At 39.5% G+C, this 27,784-nt stretch overlaps 1 protein-coding gene and 1 long non-coding RNA gene across 3 annotated transcripts in view; one reads left to right on the top strand and one right to left on the bottom strand.

Annotated features, from left to right (window-relative positions):
- On the bottom strand, nt 1-26,826 carry LOC309643049. The gene is made up of 2 exons (XR_014253507.1): nt 22,080-26,826; nt 1-266 (listed from the first exon to the last, which is right to left on the bottom strand). It is a non-coding gene; the product is annotated as an uncharacterized lncRNA (long non-coding RNA).
- Nucleotides 26,827-27,046: 220 nt separating this feature from the next.
- Nucleotides 27,047-27,784, top strand: part of SLK (STE20 like kinase) — a 55,901-nt gene continuing 55,163 nt past the window's right edge. Inside the window, exon 1 of one of the 2 annotated variants that reach the window (XM_082425092.1) lies at nt 27,047-27,783. In XM_082425092.1, coding sequence (XP_082281218.1) covers nt 27,634-27,783 — 150 coding nt within the window. In that variant the 5' untranslated portion in view covers nt 27,047-27,633. The remainder of the gene's footprint in view (nt 27,784) is intronic. The other variant, XM_082425093.1, reaches the window with a different exon arrangement.

Below are 27,784 nucleotides of genomic sequence, written 5' to 3'. Positions count from 1 at the left end.
TTGAGACATCTTTTTAAACTAAACTCATACTTTATTCAGATTTCTGTAGTTTTTTCATAATATCCTTTCTCTGTTCCAGGATCTTCTCCAGGATATCACATTACATTTAGTTGCCATGTCTCCCTAGGCTCTTCGGTGATATAACAGTTTCTCAGACTTTCCTTGTTTTTGATGACCTTGACAGTTTTGAGGAGTACTGGTCAGGTATTTTGTAGATTGTCCCTTCATTTGATGTTTTTCTCACGGTTATCCTGGTGTTACAGTTTCTGGGGAAGAAGACCACAGAAATTAAGCCATTTTCAACACATAATTATCAAAGGTCCATGCTATCCACATGATTTATTACTGAGGATGTTCACCTTGGTCAGCTCGCCAAGGTAGTGTTTGCCAGGTTTCTTCATTGTAAAGGCTACCTTTCCCTCTCCTTTTCATACCGTGCTCTTTGGAAGCAAATCACTAAGTGTAACCCACCCTTAGGTAGTGGAGGGGGGATTATTTGGGGTTCTTTTATATGGAGAGATTTGTCTCTTCTCATTCATTAATTTATTTATTTAATCATTTATTTATATTAAAATAGACCCTTGGGTATTTATTTTATACTTTGGACTAAAATCCAGTCTTTTTTTCTTGCCCCAATATTTCCGGCTTTGGCGTTTGGGAGCTCTTCCAATTAGCTCTGGTATCCCTTTGATATACCTCATAGTTTTATTTTTTGAGCACTTCCTTACTTTCTGGCACTACAAGATGCTCCAGGCTCATCTTGTATATTCCCGGACCCAGTCCTAGAATCAGCCATTTCTCCAAGGAGCCCTGGTTCCTTTTATTGGACAATGGTGTCAGAAACCAAGATCTGGGCACAAGGGGTGCTTGTTGCTACTAGAGTATTGTTGTTTCCAAGCCCTCTCAGCAGATAGAGCTAAGAAATATATGCATGTATACTAACCTGTGTATAAGAACATATATAGATATTTAGATATAGATTTTTATAGGTTATGTAATCTATATCTATGTAAGGATGCAGATTATGTCTATATCCATCAATATCTGCATTAAGATTAACATGAGTTCATACTAATTCTTCCATTCTAATCCAGAACCACAAAGCTCATTCTAGCCTCCTCCTTTTGCTGATCTGTAACCTCTCTCACTGATAGTAGGAAACCTGGCTATCCACCAGCCATTTACTTATTTGCTCACTCCTGGCATAAACATATAGCAGTTTTAGAATTGTTAACTTGTCCCCCTGGAGAAACACCTTTACCAACCAGAGTATAGTCTGATGTACTCTTTCTTTTGTCTTTAGTCTTACAGTTTCCAGTCATTTCCAAAGTTAGGTAGGTCAGCATCTCTTTTCCCTATTTCCCTTAGTGAGGTCATGTTGCACATTAATAATATAGTTAGATTCTTTTGTCACAGGCTGTATTCCATCCCAGGATTCCCCCACCCTCCTAGTTGATTTTTTTAAAATTTTGCATAATTAAGGTTCACACATGTTCTGTAAAGTTCTATGGGTTTCTACAAATGGATAGTGTTGTGTAGCTACTGCTACAGTAATATGCAGAATAGTTTCATGGCCCTGTGCTTAACCTAGTCAGTCCTTCTCTCTCCCCAAATCCCTAGCAATGACTGACTGATCAGTTCTCCATCTCTAATGAGTTTTGCCTTTCCCAGAATGTAGACTATCTTTCTGCCTTCTTTCACTTTGCAATATGCATTTAAGATTCACCTATGTTGTTACATGGATGAATGCTTGTTCCTTTTGAAAAAATGGAAAGAACATATGCCAATTTTAGTTCAATCTCAATAATGAGTAATAACATTTCAAGACTTAATATCTGCAAATTAGTTAATGACTTCATCAAAATTGATCTGTGCATCTTCATATTTAAAGGACAGTATAACCAGATTTGACAATCTACTCATAGTTGATCAAAGAATGCTTTTTATTCATTTTAACTTTGAAAAGTTTCTTTCACATGAAGTAACATGTGCAAATTTCACAGTAAAACCTTACCACTGTTAGAGCTGTAGGAAAAGATGTTCAATTTCACTCTAAGAGAAACGCAAATTAGAATTATGCAGTAATATTTACACTTATTTTGTCAAAGATCAAAGAGTTTGATGACATAATATGTGGATGAGAATGTGAGATAGGAGGAACTCTAATATATTGCAGATAGAAGTGTAAATTGGAGTATCCTTTAAAATTATGGCAATAGCTGTAAAAATTACAAATGCACATGCCTTTTGGTTCTGCATTCTACTTACAGGATTTTTTTCTGTAGAGGAGCTTACATATGTGTGAAATGAGGTATGTAAAGATTCTTTACTGCAGCATTGTTTGTAATGGCCTGTAATTAGAAACAACATAAATGTCCATCAATAAAGGACAGATTAATCAAATTAAATCAAGTCAATTTAAATTGTACACTGTCATTAAAAAGCCTATATGAAAAGATATAATAAGTGAACAATGCAAGGTACAGAGCAGTGAGTATAGTATCTGTATTAGGGCTTTTTAGAGAAACAGAACAAATAGGATTAATGGATGGATGGATAGATAGATAGATAGATAGATAGATAGATAGATAGATAGATAGGTAGATAGATAGATAGATAGATAGGAGAAGATTATAGGAATTGACTCATGGGCTTATGGAGGGCATGAAGTCCCACAATCTGCCATCTGTAAGCTGGAGAACCAGGAAAGCCGGTGGTGTGATTCAGTCTGAGAACAGAGGCCTGAGAACCATAGGAGCTGATGATGTAAGTCCAAGTCCAAAGGCCCTAGAATCTGGGGCTGACGATGTGAGTCCCAGTCTGAGTCTGAAAGCCTGAGAACCAAGAGCACCAAAGTCTGAGCGCAGGAGAAGATGGATGTCTCTCCCAACTTTACCTTTTTTTGAAGATTTACCCTTTTCCAGCCTTTCTGTTCTATTCAGGCCCTCAGAGGATTGGATGATGCCCATCTGAATTGGTGAGGGTGGCTCTCCTTTACTCAGTCTACTGATTCAAATGCTAATCTCTTCCACAAACACCCTCACAGACACACCCAGAAATAATGTTTATTATCTATTTGGGGCATCCTTAGCCCAGTCAAGTTGACACATAAAATTAACCATCATAGTATCCTTCCATTTATTTACAAAACATTTGCTTGCATATGCAAAGCTTATCTCTTGAAGGATACTCAAGAAATTTGTAATGGTGGCTGATTTGAGGGAGAGAAGGTAGACAACTGGGCTGCAGGGTGGAAGGAGACCTACTTTTCATTGTGTACCCTTTGTCCTTGTAAAACTTGTACCATGTTAATGTACATGTAAATGTGATATAATAAATTAAATGTGAATTAAAAATCCTTGAAGAATATAAAATAACTGCAGAGAGCAGTAGGGGAGTGGGAGCCTTTAGCTCTGGATTTAGCATCATCTTGGCGACAGAAAAAAGAAAGAAGATGAATGGCATTGAGTGCAGCAGGCTTAAATGTGGCCAGTATCGCAGTGATTCCCCTGCCAGATAAGAAAACATCTGTATCTAAGGATAAAATGCTTATGCAAGGAATGCAATAGTACATAGATGAATATGAGTGTTTTCGTAAAACTGGATGAGAAAAAGCATTCTGAGAATATGAGGGGAATTTTTATATTGAGGATTGGTCCTGAGAGTCATCCTGGACCTTCCCTCTCCCTCCATCTACATGTCTATGAATCATCAAATCCTAGCAATTTAACCACTAAAAGATATCACAAAAATCTCAACTTTCCTCTACCACTTCCCTAGTCTAATCTACCACTAATCACTACCCCAGACTGGCAGTCCTGAATCCCTTCATTCTAAATTAGAATCCTTAGTAGTCTCTATTCTCTTTCACAGAACCCTTTATTTGTCTTCATAAGTCTTGTCCATATATGAGAATACTTATTGGTGTACTTGTTTGATTAATGTCTCTTTCCCCAACTGGACGATAAGCTCCAAGAAGTCAGAGACCATGTCTGTTTTGCTAAGCACTATATCCCCAACTCCAAACTTTGTGTTGAATAAATGAATGAACTAGATTATGGAATTCTTTTGACAAACATAGCTGTATACATAAGGGGAATATTTTAAAACTGCATTGAGGAGAATATAAGGAGATAAATTATCAGCAGCAGCTATGTACTTGGTCATGGAGGATGGTCTAGAAAATACACTAGGTTTTTTCAGTCTCTGACCTCCACAAGTGTGCCATGCTTTGAGAGCTGTCTTCCTAGATGCTTCAGCAAGGCATAAGACTTCAATACTAGTAAATTGAACAAGTCTCCTTTTCACTGTTTCACTCTACTTTTGTGTAGAGCAAAGAGCTTCTTATTTGAAGACGTGAGGTCAAAGAAGACTGTATATATTGTTTTAGCAGTACCTCCCTAGCAAGTCTGTACAGGCTGAGTATGAACTGGATGGAGTTCATGGCAAAGTTTTGCTTCAGGAATTTCCTGAAATAACTCTCCACAAAAGTTCGGCTCTCATAATTGAAGATTACATTGACCTCATACACTGCTAGTGCACATTTAAAAATTTCCTGGGAATCAAGACCACCATGAAGAAGTTTCCAGTGATTATGTTACCAGGTTTTAATGACCAAAAGTATTCTGTACATACTTTTTTTTCATGTTCCATTGTGATAATTGTAATGTATTGCAATAATTTATGTGTCTGTTTCTTCTGCCTTTGTAATGTGGCCTTCTCAAGGACAGGAATATAATCGGAACTCAATAAATATGTCTTAAATGAATAATCTGAATTCAGTACCTGGATTTGCCTCTTGGAGGAAAATTTTATTAGAGAGAGAACAGTTCTAGTGCAATTCACCACTTATTAGCACTGTAACTCTGGACAGATCATTTAATCTTTCTTCATTTTCCTCCCTTTTAAATAATTATGAAAAATGTAAACATAAAGAATAATAAAATTAACATCTACCTACCACCCAGTTTTATAAAATTTTAATATTTCATCAGTTATGGCAGAGAGAATGCCATGTGTTCATCAAATCCTATTTCATTTTCCTCTTCCCTGGGCACACAAAATGATTGCATCCCCCAGCCTTCTTTGCAGGCAGGTTGGTACCATGAGACTAGTTGTGTCAATGGGCTGTAAGCAGATGTGGTGTTTGTGTATAAGTTCCAAAGTAAGCATAGAAGAATGAATTCTCTGGGATCTCTTCCCTGCTGCAGAGACCATGGAAGCATGTTTTAAAATGGCAGTATTGGAAGATCTGGAACCTCCATCAGCCTGAACGACTGATGTATCCCTGAATGACTATATGGATCAGTGTTTGAGAATATCCCTTGCTCTACATCTTCATCAACACTGAATTTTGTTAGCTTTTAAAACTTTTCTGCCAGTTTGAAGGTGTGAAATCAGTGTTTTAATTTGTGTGTGTGTGTTTGTTTAAAATATTTTTCTATTTCTTTCCTTATTTTATTTGTTTATTTTTTGGCTGTGTTGGGTCTTCGTTGCTGCACGTGGGCTTTCTCTAGTTGCGGCGAGCGTGGGATACTCTTCCTTGACGTGCGCGGGTTTCTCATTGCATGGCTTCTCTTGTTGTGGAGCACCGGCTCTAGGCACGTGGGCTTCAGTAGTTGCAGCACGCAGGCTCAGTAGTTGTGACTCACGGGCTCAGTTACTCCGTGGTATGTGGGATCTTCCCGGACCAGGGCACAAACCCGTGTCCCCTGCATCGGCAGGTGGATTCTTAACCGCTGCACCACCAGGAAGTCCTTAATTTGTGTTTTGCTGATTATGAGTGATCCTGAGCATCTTTTCAAATGCTTGTTTGTCACTGAGTTCTGTGAGTGCCTGTCCCTTCACCCATGATGGTGGTGGGTTTCCTTATCCTAGTGTTTTGTAGGAATACTTTTTTATTTTGGAAATTAATCTTTTGTCAGTTACGTTCACTGTAAATACTTTCTCCAAATCTGTAGCTTATCTTTTTTACTTTGTTTAAAGTATCTTTGTTAGATAGAAGTTTAATTTATTATAAAATAAAAATTAAAAAAGAAAGAAGTTTAATTTATTATTCTCCTTCTTCTTCTGCTTTGTGTAAGAATTCTTTCCTATCTCATGGTCGTAAAGATATTTTTCTGTATTTCTTTTTGAAAGTTTTAAAAACTTCTCATTTTAAGTCTTTAATCCATCTGTAAAAGTTTCTGAGCCCGTATGCATGTGTGTATACATGTGTGTATGCGTGTGTGTGTGCATGTGTGTGTGTGTGTGTGTGTGTGTGTGTGTGTAGTACGGTATGAATGTTATTTTTTTCCATAAAAATAGCCAATGTCCCAAGACCATTTATTATTTATTTATTTTTTGGCCAAGAAACACGACTTGTGGGAACTAGTTCCCCGACCAGGGATTGAACCCGGGCCACGGCACTGAAAGCCTGGAATCCTAACCACTAGGCAAACAGGGAACTCCCCCCAAGACCATTTACTGACTAGTCTATCTTTTCAGTTGATGGTAATACAACTTTGCCATATATCAAATTTCCATTTATGCTGGGTTCTGTTTATAGGTCCTTTAATCTGTTTCATTGGTTATTTTTCTGTCCCTGGGTCAAAGCTATGCTGTCTTAATCGTTATAATTTTATAGGTCTTGATATCTGGTAGTATGAATATTCCTCTATCTTGATTTTCATTATTGTCTCGTGTACTTCTGACCCTTTGTATTTCAATGAAAACTTTGGGTTGAGCTTGTCAAACTCTACAAATAGCTAAAGCTGAGATTTTTTACTATTACATTTTCTGGTTAGTACTAATGATGCATAGAGATTCTATTGATTTTCATATTTTGATTTTGTACCCAGAAATCTTGTGCCCTAATATTAATTGTATGTAGACTTTTTGGAATTTATAGATAACCTATAGACTGTAAATAAGAACAGCTTTGGTTCTTCCTTTCCAAATCTTATATTGCTCCTGTACAGTATTAAAAGGAAATGGTTAATCTTACTCTTTATTTTAATAAAAATGCCTTTAAAGATTCACCATTAAGTATTTGTTTGCTCTTGTTTTTTCTCTCTATGCTTTTCTGGTGAATATACTTAAGCTAAAGAAGTATATTCAAACATTTTATGCTTCATTCTCCTCATTTGTAATATGTAGATATCACCACCTGTTTTACCTATTTCGCTAGGCTATAGTGAGGATTAAATGAGATATCTTCTAGAAAAACCTCAGAAAATAGCAAAGTACTATATTCAAATGTCAGTTTGTGTGTGTGTATATTTTTTTGTTCACTGCTGTATCCTCAGTACCTAGAACATTTTCTGGGACAAAGTTGGTGCTCAATAAATATGTGTCAAATGACTGTGAAGGAAGAGTACTAATAATAAACAAATGTTTCATGTAAAGTAATATTTCCTTACATCTTAGCAGAGATGGCAACATGGGCATGCATGCTGCCATTCCCTGTATTCACCTACCAGTGGCAGAAGCCACTAAATTATCTCAGAACCCCTTCTGAACTTGAACGCTCAAACTCAGAACCCTTTTCAACTCAGTGTTCTAGTCAGCCATTTGCAACTTATTGTAGTTGGCATATGAAAAAGGACTTGATAACCAATGTGCCTTAAAATTTAACCAAACCAATAACATTTAATCTCTACTTGATTGGGCATATGGTACTGTTTGAAATTGAGGGTTTAGTATTTACAAAGGTAAATATCCATGGGAGGGTTACATAACAACCGGCACATAGAAATTCCATTCTGTTTAGTTGGCTTATTTTTCTCATATAGTTCTTCAAAAGTTGAAAACAAAAAGATATCTGTTAAGTTAAAAGCAACATTAGGCCTACACAAAATTGTCCTTTTTATTAGTAAAATGCTTCGTTCATAAATTTATCTTTATTATTATATTGCTAGCTGGAAATGAATTGTGAGCATGATTATAATAATTGGTTAAAGGGCTTAATTTAAAAAAAATTTTTTTCCAGCAAAGCTTACTGAATCTTCTATTTCTGATAGGTAGAAATTGAGGTGAATCACAATAAGTCATCCTCTCACATACAAGAACAAATAAGCATTAAATTTCCAAAGTAATTGTTAAGAACATAATTTTATTTTGTATGTTTATATTGCTTCTCATATTACATTTGCCATTTTCACATCTTCTCATGTTATTAATCTGCAGTTTCATGTAAAAAGGGACCTTGTGTGTTTCTCTTCCCAAACATTTCCACCTGTCACTTCCCTCCCACTTATCACAAACCCCTGCCAATTTTTGCCCTAGAATATACAAAATTTAGTGATTAAAAATAGAAATGTAAGGTGTGCGCACTGGAAGGACACGTTCATTTACTGAGAGGTAGATGATCAATGAAACATAGTATCTTGTATCAAACCACAAACACCTTACACCTGGGAAGATCTGTGATTTCCCTGTGGTGCCTGATGCCTGTCATTTCTCACTTCTTGGCTTCCTGGGGAAATGAACATGTTCCAACTTTGCACTCCTGCTGCTGAGCTTTTAAGAAATGTGTCATAACATTCAAAAAAATTCAGATGCTATTTTCTCCACTAACCAACTTTGCCAAAATCAAGCCTTGAGGCTCTTATGAAAGATTAAAATTTCAAAGCTAGTACTTTGTAGAGAAGGGCATACATCATTATTTCGTTCTAATCTGCAGCCACCTGACAGGCTCAAGAAGCAATCATGGCCAGGAACCAGATTTCAGATATTGTAAAGTCATTGTTGCTTTTCAATTTTGATGTAGCTCATACAAAAGCTAACAAGTAAGGAAATTTGCATGATAAAATATTATAGGAAAAAAGAGAGTTCACAGTAGTATGGTTGATATATATACATAAATATGTGTATATATATGACATTAGGCAAGTTAGCTAAGTCCTCAAATTTCCTCTTCTGAAAAATGGAGATAATAGTATCTATCTCATAGGATTATGGTGAGTGTTGAATAAGATAATCTATGCAAAGTACATAGCACAGCACCTGGTAAGAATGTGTACAATAATATAGAGCTTATGTAGACCATGTATTATTATCCATATTTTAGAACAAAGGTTGGATGGATATAAACCTAAATCTTAACAATGGTTATTTTGGGGTGGTGGTATTATAGGTCATTGCTTTTTTCTTTCCTTTGCTTTGACAGTATTTCTAAATTTTCTCCCATGAGTCTGTATTACTTTTTTTTAAAATAAATTTATTTTATTTTATTTATTTTTATTTTTGGCTGCTTTGGGTCTTTGTTGCTGCGCATGGGCTTTCTCCAGTTGCGGTGAGCGGGGGCTACTCTTCATTGCAGTGTGTGGTCTTTTCATTGTCTTGGTTTCTCTTGTTGTGGAGCACAGGCTCTAGGCGCACGAGCTTCAGTAGTTGTGGCACGCAGGCTCAGTAGTTGTGGCACACAGGCTTAGTTGCTCTGTGGCATGTGGGATCTTCCTGGACCAGGGATCGAATCTGTGTCCGCTGCATTGGCAGGTGGATTCTTAACCACTGCGCCACCAGGGAAGTCTCTATATTACTTTTTTCTTCAGTAAGAAGTCAGTGTCCCTTGACCAAAAGTAGTCAGGTGGTACTCACTCACCAGAATCATGGGGCATATAAATGAATGTCTGGAGCTGCCTGTGTTAGGTCATGATAATGGTCCCCAATAAATCCCAGCTCCCAGTGTCCATGCCCCTTTGAAATGTGACTTTGCCACTCCTCCCATCAACAAACAGAGTCTAATTTTCCACCACTTGAAACTGGGCTGGCTTTGTGACTTGCTTTGACTAATAGAATGTGACAGAAGTGATGCTATGTGAATTTCAGGACCTAGACCTTAAGAGATCTTGCAGCTTCTGCACTTCCCTGTTAGCGCAGTGGTTAAGAATCCGCCTGCCAATGCAGGAGACATGGGTTTGAGCCCTGGTTCAGGAAGATCCCACATGCCATGGAGCAACTAAGCCCGTGTGCCACAACTACTGAGCCTGCGCTCTAGAGACCGTGAGCCGCAATTACTGAGCGAAGAGTATCCCCCACTCGCCACAACTAGAGAAAGCCCATGCGCAGCAACAAAGACTCAATGCAGCCAAAAATAAATTAAAAAAAAAAAAGAGACCTTGCAGCTTCTGCTCTTGCAATCCTGAGATGTTTCATGCTGTGTGGAAGCCCAGTTTAGCACACCTGAAGGATAGCTTTTGGGTCCCAAAAGACAGCCAGCTCCAGCTGCCAGACATGTGAGTGAGACCATCTTGGACCCTCCAGCTCCAGGCAAGTGATCAGATGACTACAGCCACATAAGTGACCCCAGCTGAGCCTGAAAAGGAGATGCCTAGAGATTCAATACACAAGATTGTGAGACATAATATAACATTGATATTTTAAATTACCATGTGTTGGGTTGGTTTGTTACACAGCAATGGATATCTGAAACACTGCACTTCATAAATACCTAGACTGTCCAAACAGCTTCAACTTCACAGCAGATGCTGCAGAAAGAAGGGATTTCTCTCCAAACATATTAATTTATTGTACAGTTGTAGAGAGTAAAAAAAGTCTTCTTTTTATCTTTGCTTTGTTATCTGAACTTAACCTTACACTGTTGTAAATCTATACAGTTGTCCCTTGGTGGATATGGAATTGAGGATTTCCTCAATCACCTACCCCAGGGGCAAGAGTGCTCATTTCCAGGAGTCCCTGTTTGAAACTTTTGAGAAGCATTGTCTCACTCTTATTTACCTATTGTGTGTCCCCCATTTTCTGGGGCTACCATGGTTGGGACATCAAGGGACAAAACATTCATTCATTCGTTAATCTGCTTCTTAAATGTTTATTGAGCACATTGAGACAGGGCTAAGCAATAAAAGAAAGCAAATGACTTTAAGACATGGTCACTGCTCTCCAAGACAAGAAGATAAGACATGCAGATAACGTCAATAGAAACTAATCCATGCTAAGTCACTGAGTGAATTACGGACAACTCATAAACCAAATGAGTTTAGGGGAAGAAGGCCTTCCAATTAGAAGGGTCAGGATTGGGTTTATAGGAAACACGCAATTTGATTTTAGCCTTAAAGATTGAATTAAGCATTTGGTGGAGGTGAGATGGTGAAAGGCCATCCGGACAAGGGAATATTCATGAACAAAGGGCAGGAAGGAGATACGAGACCATTTGAGAGGTGTCCAGGAGACAAATTTAACTGAAGTGGAGGGTTCATTTACTGAAATAAATGAAACAAGTATTTTCTGAATGCCTGCTGGGTGTCAGACTCTCTGCTAGTCTCTGAAAATATTGAGATAAATGACAGAGGACCCATTTCTAAGGAATGAGTAATCTAGTGTGCCGGCAGCAAATACACCATTGTAGTGGATAGGATGATAAGTTTGTGGCTGAGTATCAAGGAAGATAAGTCTGGAAAAGTAGGTTGAGGCCAAACTATTGGAAGACCTTGAAAGCCAAGATTTCCCCTGTATGGTTCAGAGAAATTTCCACTTTAACAAAAAAAAAAAGAAACTTTTTTTTTTTCATATTAAGCTTTCTTTGGAACAGTATAATAGACAGATAAGAATGGAACTAGTCTTTCTCAGTCCTTTTCCCTATGGCAGCCCCAGGGTTCCTCTACAGTCCCAGAGAACACAGTTTCAAAAACAATATTATTGTGCTGGCAATAGGGGCTTATTGAAGCTTTTTGGTTAAAATCAGGAGAGTCACATAATGTATGTAAGACGTCCAGTCAAAATAGATCACAATTGTTGAGCAATTACTAGGTAGCAAGTATCATATTAAGTGTTTTCGAACATCAGGATGGTACTACTATTATTATTATTATCCCCATTTTAGAGGGGAGGGGTGTTTTCAGAGAGATTAGGTAAATTATCCAAGGTGTACAGTGGCCAGAGTGGAGTCAATGAGACCTCAGAGTCTGTGTCATAGGTTAGGCACAGCTGGGAGGGTGTGAAGCCTCTAAGCTATACTGCCTTCTAATCTGCTCAGCTCATACCAGACACTTGATTAATGGTATCTATTAGTATTATCATTATTTCTAGTGCTCTTTTTTTTTTTTAACATCTTTATTGGAGTATAATTGCTTTACAATGGTGTGTTAGTTTCTGCTTTATAACAAAGTGAATCAGTTATACATATACATATGTTCCCATATCTCTTCCCTCTTGCATCTCCCTCCCTCCCACCCTCCCTATCCCACCCCTCTAGGTGGTCACAAAGCACCGAGCTGATCTCCCTGTGCTATGCGGCTGCTTCCCACTAGCTATCTATTTTACATTTAGTAGTGTATATATGTCCATGCCACTCTCTCTCTTTGTCACATCTTACCCTTCCCCCTCCCCATATCTTCAAGTCCATTCTCTAGTAGGTCTGTGTCTTTATTCCCGTCTTGCCACTAAGTTCCTCATGACCTTTTTTTTTTTTCCCTTAGATTCCATATATATGTGTTAGCATACTGTATTTGTTTTTCTCTTTCAGACTTACTTCACTCTGTATGACAGACTCTAACTCCATTCCACCTCACTACAAATAACTCCATTTCATTTCTTTTTATGGCTGAGTAATATTCCATTGTATATATGTGCCACATCTTCTTTATCCATTTATCCAATGCTGGACACTTAGGTTGCTTCCATGTCCTGGCTATTGTACATAGAGCTGCTCTAGTGCTCTTAAAAGAGGACAAGGGTCTAGGAATTGCTTCATACATTTGGATATATAATTTTAGTTGAGGCAGATGAGCTAATGGCCCAGAATCACTAAATTTAAAGACAATTTGGGACTTCCCTGGTGGTCCAGTGGTTAAGACTCTGTGCTCCGATGGAAGGGGTCACAGGTTCAATCCCTGGTTGGGGAACTAAGATCCCTCATGCCATGTGGTGAGGCCAAAACTTTAAAAATAAATAAATAAAATGAAAATAAAGTCAACTGGTTTCAATACAGTAAATAAGGTACCAAATGATATCATTATTTACAATTCATCTGTTCTGTTGGGGTATTATACAGATTCATGAAAATATCACCTTGATGGGTTTTGAACTACTTAGAACAGTTTTCTCCTTAAAGAAAAATGAAAAAAAAAAAAAAAAAGACCAAGAAAAGTACCAAGGGTTGTATGGACGTAATGCATAGTTAAAGAAATGCAATTTCAAACAGTGAGGTTCCAGGGCTGCCGTGTGGAGTTGTTCAGCTTGGGCAACGTGCAAAGGTGACTGGCCAAGGGAAGAGTAGTGTGGAAATGGAGTTCTGAATGGAAAATTCCACATTCTGGCATGGTCTGTGTCCATCTAGAAAGTTGGGAGTGGGGAGGGAACTTTTAAAATTCATTCACCCAGAGGGGACAACTTTAAAAAATTTAAACTAAGGCATTCTATAGGTTTGCAGGGGTGGGAAGTAATATTTCCCACCTATTATTATTGGCAAAGGTGAAAACCTTTTTGTTAAGCTCACAACTCGTGAGAGTACAAGGGAAAGAGGCATTCTCTTGCATTGATTTTGGGAATTTTTGGAATTTAACTTGGGACTGCCTTTTAGGGAAACAATTTAGCAATACCTTAAATTTTTTTTTTTTTTTAATTCTCACAGCATTTGATCTAAGAATTCTACTTCTATGAATCTATGCTTTAGATATACTACACAAATAGGCAAAGGTAACATTACAGGATGCTCCTTGCAATATTATTTGTGAAAAGAAAAACCAAAAAACTACCTACATATTTGTGTAGGAAATTCTGATTAAAAAATTATGGTGTACCTATATAATGGTATAATATGGAGCCACTAGGAGGAAATCTATGTACTTATATGAAAAGATATACAGAATATATCTAAATGAAACCAATCAGATTGCACAACATTTTAGATATTATGCTCTCATTTGTGCAAAAAAAGGGACATACATGTGTATAGGGTTATGGATTTATAGGACATCTCTGGAAGTGTATACAAGCAATAGTTACCAGTGGTTCCTTCTGGGAAGCTAGGAGAGTAGGGGTATGATTTTAATCTTCCATTTTATATCCTGTTTTGTTGTTTAACTATTTTTTAAAAAAATAAGATGAAAACAAACAGGAGGGGTTTTGGATCCCACGTTCATCGTAGCATTATTTACAACAGTCAAGATATGGAAACAATCTAGGTGTCCATAATTGGATGAATGGATAAAGGAGATGAGATACATATACACATACTTACATACACACAATGGAATGTTATTCAGCTATGAGAAAAGACATTCTGCCGTTTGTGGATAGACCTTGAGGGTATTAGGCTAAGTGAAACAAGTCAGAGAAAGACAAATACTGTATGATATCACTTACAAATGGAATCTAGAGAAGCTGAACTCACAGAAAAAGAGACTAGAATGATTGTTACCAGGGGTTGGGGTGTGTGAGGAAATGGGAGATATTGGTCAGTGTGCACACTTTCAGCTATAGGATGAATAAGTTCTGAGGACCTAACGTACAGCATTGTGATTATAGTTAATAATACTATATTATGTACTTGAAACTTGCTAAGAGAATAGATCTTAAATGCTCTCACCACAAACAAAGAAATGGTAATTATGTTGCATGATGGAAGTGTTAGCTAATGCTATGATGGTAATCATTTTGCAATATATAAATGTAATGAATCAATACGTTGTACACCTCAAATTTACACCGTATGTCAATTATATCTCACTACAGCTGGGAATAACAGGGGATTTGAGGGAACCCAGCTCTGAGACAGAGATAACTGTGCTGCAAGTTTATTACTTGCGCATGCTTGGGTTCAACACCTGTGGAAGGGAAGGGAAGGAAGCAGGATTGGGCAGGAAGAAGGTGGGCTGTGAAGTAGTCTCAACAATGGCCTCAGTGAAGCCTATTGGGATCTCTGGAGCTGGGATGGCTCTTCAGAGCTGTCCTGCATCGGGGTGAGAGGGCCAGGCCTTGATGTACCCTGGCATCAACCAGTCAATGGGTGAGGCTGTCACAGGAAGATGTGACCTTGGGGGAGGAGACTATTGAGCTAGTCAGTTCTGGTCTCCCATCGCCCAAAAGGAATAAGTCCTTCAGTTCTGAAGAGGGAACTGGGTGGCCTATTTAACACCACTTCTGTTGCAAAGCCCATTTTCCCGCAGGCTCAATAACATTTTAAATTTGTCAGGAGAACCCCACATGGTTAGCCCTTTAAAAGACAGCTGAGGGCTTCCCTGGTGGCACAGTGGTTAAGAATCCACCTGCCAATGCAGGGTCCCGGGTTTGAGCCCTGGTCCAGGAAGATTCCACACGCCGCGGAGCAACTAAGCCCATGCGCCACAACTACAGAGCCTGTGCTCTATAGCCCGTGAGCCACAACTACTGAGGCCGTGTGCCACTGCTACTGAAGCCCGTGCACATAGAGCCTGTGCTCCGCAAAAAGAGAAGCCACTGCAATGAGAAATCCGCGCACCACAACGAAGAGTAGCCCCGCGCTCGCTACAACTAAAGAAAGCCCGCGCACAGCAACAAACACCCAACACAGCCAAAAAAAAAAAAAAAAAAACAGCTGATACAGCTAAGAACAGCATTGGCTTTTGGCTATTGATCCTCAAACATTGCCTCCTCATATTAAAATATCGACCAACACCATTTAATTGCTGGTCTTGAGCTCTTAACTTCTCATATTAAGCAAATTGTAAAAGATGAAATGTCTTCTATATAAGAAACATCACTTTTTCTTTTTTTAAACCCTACTTCCACCCACTCATTGTTTGACTCTTATTGCAGTGGTTTTAAATCCTCTGGTGAATTTGCTACCTGCTCTCGGGAATTAAGGGAACACTGAATTTTTCCTTCTGTGTAGTACATATATAAGTAATACTTTGACTACACAGAAACCCTCATTCTTTAATAAAAATGACGTTTTATTGAAGCTGAAGAAGCACATCAGTGCACTTACAGTGCTTTTATATTAATAATCAAGCTAGCTTGTTTTGCCAGTTTAATAAAGGGGTGAGTAATTTGAAAATAATTAAGTTGGCCTGGTTTACAGGAGTGTACCACCTTGTAAATGAGTTTATCTGGAGAATCTGGATGCTATCAAAACACAATGGAACATAACCTCCCTTTGGGAAAGTAAATCATGTGGCTTGAGAGGAAGACAAAGGAAAGCTCTGGAAGAGAGCTTGTGCTTCTGAGTTTGTGGGTTTAGCAAGATAGGTTCTGGGGTTGGATGGCAATAATACTGGCTTCAAAGCAGTCTTTATCCTTTAATAATTCCCTAATCCTTGTTGTTATGTGAACCAGCAAACGTTTGAAAGGCAAAGCTGTAGAATGGAATTAAGATGGTTTCCTGAATGAGGCAGAAAGGTTAAAGGGGAGCAAAGAACTTGCAGGTTTCCACTGGAAGCCTACATTTTGAGAAATTCAGTGAATACCAATTAGAAACAAAATGTTCTACAAATCTCAGTATAATTATTGGTGCTAATCACAGGCATAAAAACCACAAAAGTGGCTTCCACATTGTAGGAAGAATCACTTAAAGGGGAGATCTCTCCCAGTGGTGGCCCAGACTTGTATGTCTGGAAGCTTATTGGTTTGGATTTACCTCTAACCATTTACATAACATTGAGAAAAACTATGTCTATAATATTGGTCCATCTCAAAGAATGGAGGGGGTCACTGCCAACAGGGATGATGGGGGGGCTAAAGCCCACTCAGGTCACCCCTGCAATACTACCATTTTTCTTTCCTATGAAAATAAATTTTCAATAAACAAAGTTATCAAAGGACCATTTCTTAATGTTTTGCTTAGGGACCCTGACTGTAAACTTAAGTTAGCTGCATATCCGTAATATAAACCTGGATTTATTATTACCATTACTAAGGAGAAGCCTATGAGTTGCCTTTGAATAAGATACAAGGTCACAATAATTGATTATAACTATTAATTGATTAGGTAACATCATTAAAATGTATTTTTCAGTTTCATTGAGGTGTAATTAACACAGTAAATAGCATGTATTTAAAGTGTACAATTTGGGCTTCCCTGGTGGCACAGTGGATAAGAATCTGCCTGCCACTGCAGGGGACACAGGTTCGATCCCTGGTCTGGGAAGATCCCACATGTCGTGGAGCAACTAAGCCCATGCGCCACAACTACTGAGCCTGTGCTCTACAGTCCGCGAGCCACAACTACTGAAGCCTGCGTGCCTAGAGCCCGTGCTCCGCAACAAGAGAAGACGCCGCAATGAGAAGCCCGCGCACCGCAACGAAGACCCAACTCAGCCAAAAATAAAAATAAATAAATAAATTAAAAATTAAAAAAAAAAATAAAGTGTACAATTTGGTAAGTTTTGACATAAATATTCACCTATGAATCCATCACCATAATCAAAATAATGAACACATTTATCACCCCCCCCCCCAAGTTTCCATGTGCCACTAAGTCCTCTCCCTCTTCATTCCCAACAACCATTGGCATGATTTTTATCACTATAATTTAGTTTGCCTTTTAGTTTCCATGTACTCCTTTTTGTCTGGCTTCTTTCACTCAACACGGTTTTTGAGATTCATCCATGTTATTGCGCACATCTAATAGTTTATTCCTTTTTGTTGCTAAGTAGTGTTCCATTGTATGGTGTGATGGTTGATTTTATGTGTCAACTTGACTGGGCTAAGGGATGCCCAGAAAGCTGGTAAAACATCATTTCTGGGTATATGTCTGTAGGGGTGTTTCAGAAGAGATTAGCATTTGAATTGGTAGACTGGGTTAAGAAGATCCACTCTCACCAGTGTAGGTGGGGATCATCCATCTGTAAAGGGCCTGAACAGAACTAAAAGGCAAAGCAAAGGTGAATTTGCTCTCTGAGCAGGGACATCCATATTCTCCTGCCCTCGGTAAGGAACACAACATGTTACAATTATTTTTGGTTTTCTCTGAAAAAAAAAAAAACTCATTAAATGTAACCATAGTTTTCAATTATTTTAAAAGTTGTAATAGAAGTCAGTAGGATTTACCTTCACAATTTAATCGGATGTCTGCATATCTATACGTAAGGCTGTTGGAAAAAGGGATGATTTGGGGTGGGTTTGGAAGAACCGAAACTTCTGCTGCAGCAGTGGGTAGATGACAGCTTCTCAGGTGGAGGGACAGGGCACTAAGTCCATAAGAAGAGGGGAGACAGGAAGAACAGAATATAGAGTCATAGAACTTGAGGGCACAAAATTCTTTAGAGGTCACCCCGTCGAATGTCTCATATTTAAAAGACCTTTCTGAAATGCCATGGAATAGCACAGAGCCTAAGACAATAGAAAAGATGGAAAGAGAATATCCCAGAGGTTTAAATGATGACACTGAGGTCTATGTTAGAGGCCAGCGGTACCACCACTTTATGAATCGCCTTTGTTAAAACCAGAAAAGATGTCCCTTTGGGCTGACAGACTCACAGGCTCTCAGCCTGATTAATGAAACGTGTGCTGGATTTCAGCCTTCCCAGACCCCTTTGGCGGTGTGCTTTTGTGTTTTGGCACAAAAGCCAAACAAGTGTCTTTCCCCAAGCCAGAGAGGAATCTAGAAACCAGAATTTCTAACTCAGTTGGTTTGAGAAGGAGCTGATTAGAGTCAGCACAGTTTGAACACGAAGGTTCAAACAAAATAACTTTTCCAGCAATCAAGTATAGATCAGGGTGGCTAAGACTTGATAATAAGGCCAGGGGGTGGAAATCAAGGCGCTGTGGATCCAGGATAAGAGGGGACTAAGGACTGATTGGAGACCTCTATCTGCAGAGGTCAGGTTCTAGTGGAGGATCTGAAAGGCTAAAGGAGAATGATGACAGGGGTATTTGTGAAGTTGGTCAATATCCTACTCGGCACAATGCTATACTTTGATGCTATAGTTTTTATTCCAAAGTTCCCTCATGCTGAAGTGATACATCTGAGCTGAGACATGGGGAAACTGAATGTGTGTGGGGACTGTGAATTGGTCTTTGATAAGAAAACCAAAACAAAACCTCCATTTGATTTTGGATGATGACAATAATGAATAAACTTGAGTTCCACTAGACATGAGACAAGATATAATTTCTAAATTTATCCACTTCAGTCCAATGTTTTCTTTTTTAAAAAAATTAATTAATTCATTCATTTATTTTTGGCTGTGTTGGGTCTTTGTTGCTGCGCGTGGGCCTTTTCTAGTTGCGGCGAGCAGGGGCTACTCTTTGTTGCGGTGCGTGGGCTTCTCATTGCAGTGGCTTCTCTTGTTGCCGAGCACGGGCTCTAGGCGTGCGGGCTTCAGTAGTTGTGGCACGCGGGCTTAGTTGCTCCGTGGCATGTGGGTTCTTCCCTGACCAGGGCTCGAACCCGTGTCCCCTGCATTGGCAGGCAGATTCTCAACCACTGCGCCACCAGGGAAGTCCCCAATGTTGTCTTTAAGGACAAATAAATAGAGAACTTTGTATCAGTATATTAGAAGTATGTTGTGCAGTTAAATTTAAGATCAGGTGAGAATTGGGCAATTGGGATTGACATGTATACACTGATGTGTATAAAATTGATGACTGATTAAAAAAAAAAAAAAGATCAGGTGAGAATTTTAGGAAACCTGGAAAGCATTCTATAACATTCAACACCTAAATTGAAGTATAGATACACCTGAAACTAACACAACATTGTAAATCAACTATACTTCAATTAAAAAATAAATAAATTGAAGTACACATTGCTACTATTACTTTCCAAGCAGAAACAGAATGTAGAGTTATTTTTTTTTTTAAACTTATGTAGCCTTTGATTATGACCCCAGGGACTTTGAAATAGCTACTGAGATGCCATCTACACTTTTTAACTGCCATTAAAATAATTTAAAATTTTGTTAGGCAAATTTAAGGTATTTCACTTTATTATCAGAATTAACTGGATTACATATGAATTTTCTAGTTAAAACTATCTTGATATTAACTCTTCAGTTTTAAGGGTTAGAATTTCAATTACTGAATTACTGAAAGGTTAGTCTGGTTTTCTTAAAGTCTGGTCTATTGAGCACCTTTCTTGCAAGATGGCACTTTAAAATACAGATTCTACGGTTAAAAATGTTTAAGAAACACTGGATAATCTTGTGCGGAAATGCAAAACACATTAGCCCGTTAAAAGTTCTGCAGTAAGAGAAATTTTAAAACTTTATTTAACCAAGAGTTTCCCAAAGTTATATGGCTGTAGTACTCCTTTTTAAAGTAATGTTTTGATTTACTTAACCTTGTTCCAGTTATAGATTGCTGCTTAACAAACTTTTCTAAAATGTAGTCACTTAAATTAACAGCAGTTGTTTATTTAGTTCATGAATCTGCAATTTGGGCAGGGCTCAGCGGGGAAGGTTTGGCTCTTCTCCACTGGATGTCAGCTGGGGTAGTTTGAATAGAGGCAGGAGGATCTACTTCAAGATGGTTCACTCGCCTGGCTGGCAGGTTGATGCTGGCTGTCAGGTGGGAGCTCAACCAGGACTGAGGGCCTGGGGCCTCTGTTTCCTTCCACACAGTTTCCTCCACATGGGCCTCTCCGTGGGTTATTTTGGGCTCCCTTAGAGCATGGTGGCTGGGTTCCAAGAGTGAGCGTTCCAAATGACAGGAAGTGGAAATTGCCAATTTCTTAAAGTCTGGGTCTGGAAACTGGCACAGTGTCACTTCTGCTGTATTATATTGGTTAAGCAGTCACAGATCTAAGATTCATGAGGAGGGAACATAGATACTTCTCTTGGTGGAAGGAGTTTCAAAAAATGTAGTGGATATATGTTAAAATTATACACATAGAAAAATGCACAAACCATAAGAGCAGAGTTTAGAGAAATTTTGCATAATAAATGCACCCATGTAATCAGCATCCAGAAACCTCCCTCCACCCCCGCTCTGCTCCCACCCCGTTGTCCTCTTCCAGTCACTACTCCCTCAAGGGTAACCAAGATCCAGGACTATAATACTAAAGGTTAGTACAGGGTTTCTCAACCTCAGCTGGATAATTCCTTGTTGGGGGTTAGGTGGGGGAACTGCCCTGTGCATTGCAGGATGTTTAGCAGAATCTCTGGCCTCTACCCACGAGATGCCAGAAGCACCCTCTCCCCTAGTTGTGACAACCAAAAATGTCTGCAAAAATTGCCAAATATCTGGGAGGGAGGCAAGCAAGATCACCCCCAGCTGAGAATCACTGGGTTAGAAGATAATATCTCTCCTTCATTGTTTGTCTAAATCCCACTTAACCATCTAGAATATAAGTTCCTAGAATATATGACTGGCATATAGTAGCAAATTGAGACTATCTATTGAATGAAGGAGTAAATGAAAGGTAGCAATTCTAAATAGGTATTTAAAGACTCAACTCTCTATATATTTACGCAGCTGAAACCTCAATCACAAATAAGTTGTTCGTTTTTGTGAGAAATGCCATTTTATGAAGTTCACATGGATTTAAAAACTCGAGAATATATATGCGTGTAAATAGAAATATATATTGGTTAATTTCTTCCTGCAGCAACGTAAAATACAAGTCACGGAAATAGAAAAAAAACTGTGATCACCCAGACAAATAGGAAGTATCCCATGATAGTGTTAATGATTTACTGTAATAAGCCACAAACTGTGGTTTGTAATTGCTGTGACAGCTTCGTGAAACAGGAATTTGCAGTAACAAAGTTTTCGTTAAAAACCTGGGTGAGGCACTAGGTTCTAAAAGATTAGAAGGGGAGGAGGAAGAAGTAGAAGATGGTAACAAGGGCTTGGAAAAGAAATCTAAAAATTTCTTTTGGAAGATAGCCACTGACTTTACTCTGAAAATATCCCTCCCTCCCCCCAGCACATGTGACAGTGTGACATCTCACTAGGTAAATTTTTTAAGGGTTATCCCAAGAATAGTTTTCAGTGGAAACGGGATTATCAATGAATTTCAGCAGACATACCCTTCTTTTTGAAATTCCTAACTGCATTTATTACTCTTCAGTCAAAACTGTGTCAGAAAAATGGACACAGTTACTAGTAGATAAGGCAACTAAAGTTAGGGGCACCATGAAAACAGAATTCTATAGTTGCCAGGGCTCTTAGAGATCATATGATCATTCTGAAAGGGCAAACTACTACAAAAATTTTACCTTAGCAGTTATCCTGTTTTCTGGGTCATTCTGAATTGTTTCATCTCCTTGAAGACACCTCTGTTAAAAGTGAAATTCATCTGTAATCCTCAGGGTGTAGAGTAGTGACTTGCCCACAGAGCTGGTTAATCACAGGACAAGTAATTTTGAGCCAGTGCTCAAAACGATCACATCCAACATATGTCTTATGTAACAAAGACAGAAGAAATATAATACATACAACTATGGAGCCATATTAGCACAAAGGTTTCTATCAACCTCACAGGCTTGGTTGCCTGAATGCTGTGGCTAGTTAATGTCTGAATGAAATAAATTTGATCTGGATCATTCAAATCCTTAAAGTTCAAAAGATGTTATGGCGTCTAGATTTTTAAACTGGAATTTGAATACAACTTATAAAAGAAGTATGTCTGTACAGTTTTGTTTTTTTTAATTTCCTAAGATCTGAGTATGTTAAGACTTGTCATTACACTGTGAAATGCTTATGATTCATTTGAACAGAAGCAGCTAGGGATGAGGAGAGGGTGGGAGTGTGAGTGTAACAGTTCTGTATGACGCAGAAAGGGAGATGAAGTAGAAGGGAGGATATTTTTGGATTCTCTTTTTGAATCAAAAATAGCTTAAATCAAGTAATTTGTTTACTTTTAAAACAGGAAAAAATGACCAAAAATCTGTAGTTTCCTGAATGACACACAAATCCTATTTCAGGAGAATAATTGTCATAATTGCAGGTTACTTTCTTAAAATACCTGAAAAAATTCCTTCCTAAAAAATGTAACTTCACAAGGATAGAAAAATATATTTACATCACAGGGCGCTCGTACACCAAAGGAATTTGCTCCTTCCGTGTAACCTCCACAGTAGCATTTAAAGAACTTATTAGCAAATTTACTGCCTAAATTAGAATATGGAAGGGAAAAGGAATTGACATGTAATTTGATTTCACTAGGTATAAAATTCTTTTATTTTCATTCATTATCCAACAAAAATGTATGCACTACGACAAAGACATTGGGCTAGATGCAGGGGGTGTAAGGATGAGCAAGACACAGTCCCTGCCCTCAAAGTCTAGAGGGAGAAACATACACATACTGTCAGACACATACTCAGATATACACATGCTCACACACACAAACAGACCCACATATACCCCCATACACATATATTCACATACATATTCATTGCTCATACACAAACACACCCAACACCCCTACACTTTCACACACTCACACACATTCACGTATAAACATGTTTACACATACACACACACATACATTTGGGAGCTCACAAAGTGGAGACCATGAGTAGAGTATGTTTTCAAGTTACAAAGGGAGGGAGAAAGAAATAACAGTGGCAACAATCCTGTGAGACAGCTCAGAAGCTCAGGACGGCTAAGGAGATAGTCATAGTGGAGTTGTCAAATGCTAAGGAACTGGTTTACCAAGATCTAGATTCAAGTTCAGATCCTCCATTACTATATCTGAGGTCATGACTATGTTATTTATATTTAATGCTGTCTCAGTTTTCCTCACTTTTACTTGGGAGCTATCACAGAACCTACCTCAAAGGGTTTATATGATGTTTAAATGAGATGATACATGTAAACCACTTAGCACAGTGCCTGGCATGTAGTAAGCACTCCATACATATTCAGTTTTTAATTTTTAATGATATCCTTATTATTATCAGTGAAGGTTAGTGATCTGGTAAATTGTGAAGACAGTTATCCCCTCACCAATCTGTTAGTGAGTGGAGACAAAACATTGTGTATTAAATGAATACTTTACGTGGCCACTGTTTAAACTTAATTTTTAAAAGATTAAAAATTCAAGGAAGGCAAACTATTATTTACAGATATCACAAACATCTAGATATCATGGTCATTATTGGGAAAATCTGAATCTGACTAAATATCATCTCACCTGGTATTATTAAATAATTTCTGCGGCTGTAACTTCATGGAAAAACTATATAAGCTATTATTAACTCCACAATCATTTCACCAAAGTATGTTGGACTTGATCACCTCATTTATACACTACTGACAATGTCATTTGTTATTATTCATTGATATGATGAGGCAATTTATAAAATAAGAAATAAAGGTGGCCAGTATACATCTGAAAAGGTGTTACATCACCAACAATCAGAGAATTGTAAATGAGAGATTATTTTGGACTATCTTGGCAAAGTTTAAAAAGATGGATAGGGTGCTATTGAGGGGCAGGTGACACTGGCATTCTCATACATACATTGTTAGTAGGAGCAGAGATTAGTACAACCTTTCTAGAGGCCAATTTGGCAATACAAGTAAAAACATTTTAAAATATGTTCTTTGATTTAGCAGTTCCACTTCTTGAATTTTATCTTAAAGGAATATAATCAGACAAATACACAAAAATGCTTGTATATGCATGCTCACTGCAATGTTGTTTATGATGACAAAAAATTGGAAACCACCTAAATGCCTGCCAGTAGAGAAATGCTTAAATAAATGATGGTAGAGCTATACACTGGGACTTTATGTATGCAGCTATTAAAAAGATAAGATCTATTTGTGTTAACATGAAAGATGTCCATGATCCATATCAGATACCATTTTTATATTGAAAAGGTATATGCATAGAAAAAAATTTGGTCACCTATAACTTTTTAAAAGCAGCTTTATTGTGGTATAATTTACATACCATACAATTCACCCATTGTCAGTCTACAATCCAATGACTTTTGGTAAATGCATACAGTTTTGCAAGCATTACCACAATCCAGTTTTAGAACTATTTTGTTACCATCCAAAGTTCCCGCCTGCTCATTAAGGCTTAACTCTTAACAGTGGTTAGGTTGGGGGTGAAGTCTGGGAGGGTGAAGGCAGGAGGGGAGAGTTATAGACAGCTTCCTAGTTTATCATTTCCGTCTCATTTGAATTAATTTACGACAAGGATATACTATCTTTTAATTGAGAAAACAGTAAAGGTTTTTCTATTTTGAGAAGAACAAAAAAAGGAAACAGACTTATACCCTTTGACCCAAATCTACTTCTGGTAATTTATCCTAAGGAAATAATCAAATATGTGGAAAAGGATCTGTGAACAAAGATATTTATCAATGTTTTATCTGAAACAGAGAAAAGTTGTTAAGCAATCTAAATATCTCATGATGGAAGAAAACAATTACTAATCACACTGAAATATCAAAGGTACAGGATGCAAACATTTACATGCAATCTTTATAATTTATCCATGTAAAAAAAGTTAATGCACAGCCAGAAAGTCCTGTTTGGAAATATAATGAAATCTTGCCAATGGTTATCTCTGGATGGTGGAATTATAGCACTTTTAATTTTTTTGTGCATTTCTTCATTTTCCACATTGAGTATGTATTATCTTTACATCTAAAGCCAACTACATAAATGATACTAATTAAAAATAGATTAATTATGGTATTGTTTTCACAGGTGTTTCCATTTGTCAAAACATAAAAGTATATATTTTATGTTATTTATTTTTACAATAACTTATTTTCTCATTTAAAAAATTTTAATTTTTATTGAAATGTAGTTGATTTACAATGTTGTGTTAGTTTCAGGCGTACAGGAAAGTGATTCAGACCATATATATATATATATATTCTTTTTTAGATTCTTTTCCGTTATAGGTTATTACAAGATACTGAGTATAGTTACCTAAAAGTATATATTTTAAATATGTACATTTTATTGTATATCAGTTATACCTCAATAAAACTATTAAAAAATAGAGAGTCTTGAGAAACAAGATCATCATATCCCTCTTACTACAAGGGGGGTTTTGTTATGCCATTTTTGGGCTGGAGGACAAAATGATTTGGTAGGGGTACCTAGACAGCAAAATGGCCTCTGCTCCAGATAGCATGCATGCATGCATTCATTCATTCATGGGATCTGCCTTCCTATCACATGCCAAGAATGTTGGTAGGTACCTGGATATCATGATGCGTAACCAGCCACTGCGCTGAAAGTGCTCCCTCCTAGTGGAGGGGAGGGCGCGGCACCATCTGACAGATTGCAGCCAACACCCACATTAGGTCGTCTTCCACTAGTGCTGTCCAAGGGGGCTGGAGGCAGATCAGGAAGTGAAGGCCGTAGTAAGTGGTTCAGATGGAGTCACGAAGGGTGACACTTCGTGGATTACGGCTATGGAAGTGGCCAGAAGAAGGTAGATTACCCTCAAGGGAGTGTCGTGGTCATCACTCAAGAAGCGGGCTTAAACAATTTTTATATGTTTATGGCTGTCTTACGTGCACACTTGTAACAACAGCAGGAACTGAAAATGAGCGTTTGCCGGTGCAGGCACCTTGCAAAGGGCTTACATCCATTGCCTCATTTACTCCTCGCCACAACCCCCAGGTCGGGACTTTAAGGATCTTCATTTCACAATGAAGAAACTGAGGCTCGGAGAGGTTAGTCGCCCAAGGTCACAGAGCTCGTAAGCTCTGGATCCAAAGCAAACAGCCACCACAGATATTTCCCTCTCACTCTGGGGCCCATTTGAGAACGAAAAGGTCCAGATCGGGACAGCTCAGCTTTCACTCGCTACGCATTTTCCCAGATCCAGAATGGAGGAAACATCCGCTAGCACAACCAGCAGGGTCGTGCGCAAAGGGGCAACTCCATCAAAGCCGTTGGCTGACAAGAATTTGGGGCTTGGAGGGCAAACCCGGAGCAACCGTCAACCAGCTACCAGATCAAGCACCCACAGCGCACCCCCCGCCGGGCGCCAGCGAGCCTCCTAGGGCCGCCAGCTTGCGGGGCTCAACGCGCGTGCGCGGGGCCAGAGGGGCCACCCCCGCGCGAGTGCGCGGAGAGCCTGGCGCGCGGCCGGGGGAGCGCGCGGGCGCGCTGCGGCGTCGGCGTTGGCGCGCGCTCTAGGCCGAGGCTGCGTGGGCTGGGGAGGGAGCTAGGCGGCGGCGGCGGCGGCGGCGGCGGCGGCGGCGGCAGTGGCGGTAGCGGCTGCGGCAGCGGCGGCGGCTGCGCCCCAGAGCCCAGGGGGACGCGCGGACCTCGCGCCGCGGGTGCAGACGGCTGCGGAGGAGACCCCGGGCTCCCGGCCCAGGGCGGGAGAGCTCGGCCAGACAACTGCCCGCCTCAGAGGCCGCCGGCCGCGTCCCTATCCCGGAGTGGCCGACGCCCCTGGAGACTCGCCGTGACACGGGCCTAACCGCGGTGGCCGCGGGCGTCCGGACCACTCGGGCCCGTCGGGCCGGGCCGGTGGGGGGACGAGCGTCCGGGCAGGTGCCGCCCCCCGAGGGCCGGCCGGGGGCCAGGCGCTTAGCCGCGCGGCCCGCGGGCCGGGCTCGGCGGAGGGGCCGCCCGCGCAGCGTCCCCACCCCGTGGGCCGGAGCGGGAGTCGCGCCCCGCCTTCCCCGGAGACGGCCGGCCCGGAGCCTCCGGCGGGAGCCCGGACAGCCAGCGCCCGCCGTCGCCCGCCGGGCTCGCGCGGGAGAGGAGGGAGGAGAAACTTTGCCTCTTATTGTTGTTTTTACTCCTTAAGTGTAAGGAACTCTGTTGGGAGGAAAAATGTCCTTCTTCAATTTCCGTAAGATCTTCAAGTTGGGGAGCGAGAAGAAGAAGAAGCAGTACGAACATGTGAAGAGGGACCTAAATCCCGAGGAGTTTTGGGAAATTATAGGCGAATTGGGCGACGGAGCCTTTGGGAAAGTGTACAAGG

The sequence above is a fragment of the Balaenoptera physalus genome, assembly GCF_965194825.1.
Source record: "Balaenoptera physalus genome assembly, chromosome: 14".
Lineage (NCBI taxonomy): Eukaryota > Metazoa > Chordata > Mammalia > Artiodactyla > Balaenopteridae > Balaenoptera > Balaenoptera physalus.
The sequence above is the reverse complement of the archived record's forward strand: the minus strand, read 5'-3'. Positions and strand labels throughout refer to the sequence as shown.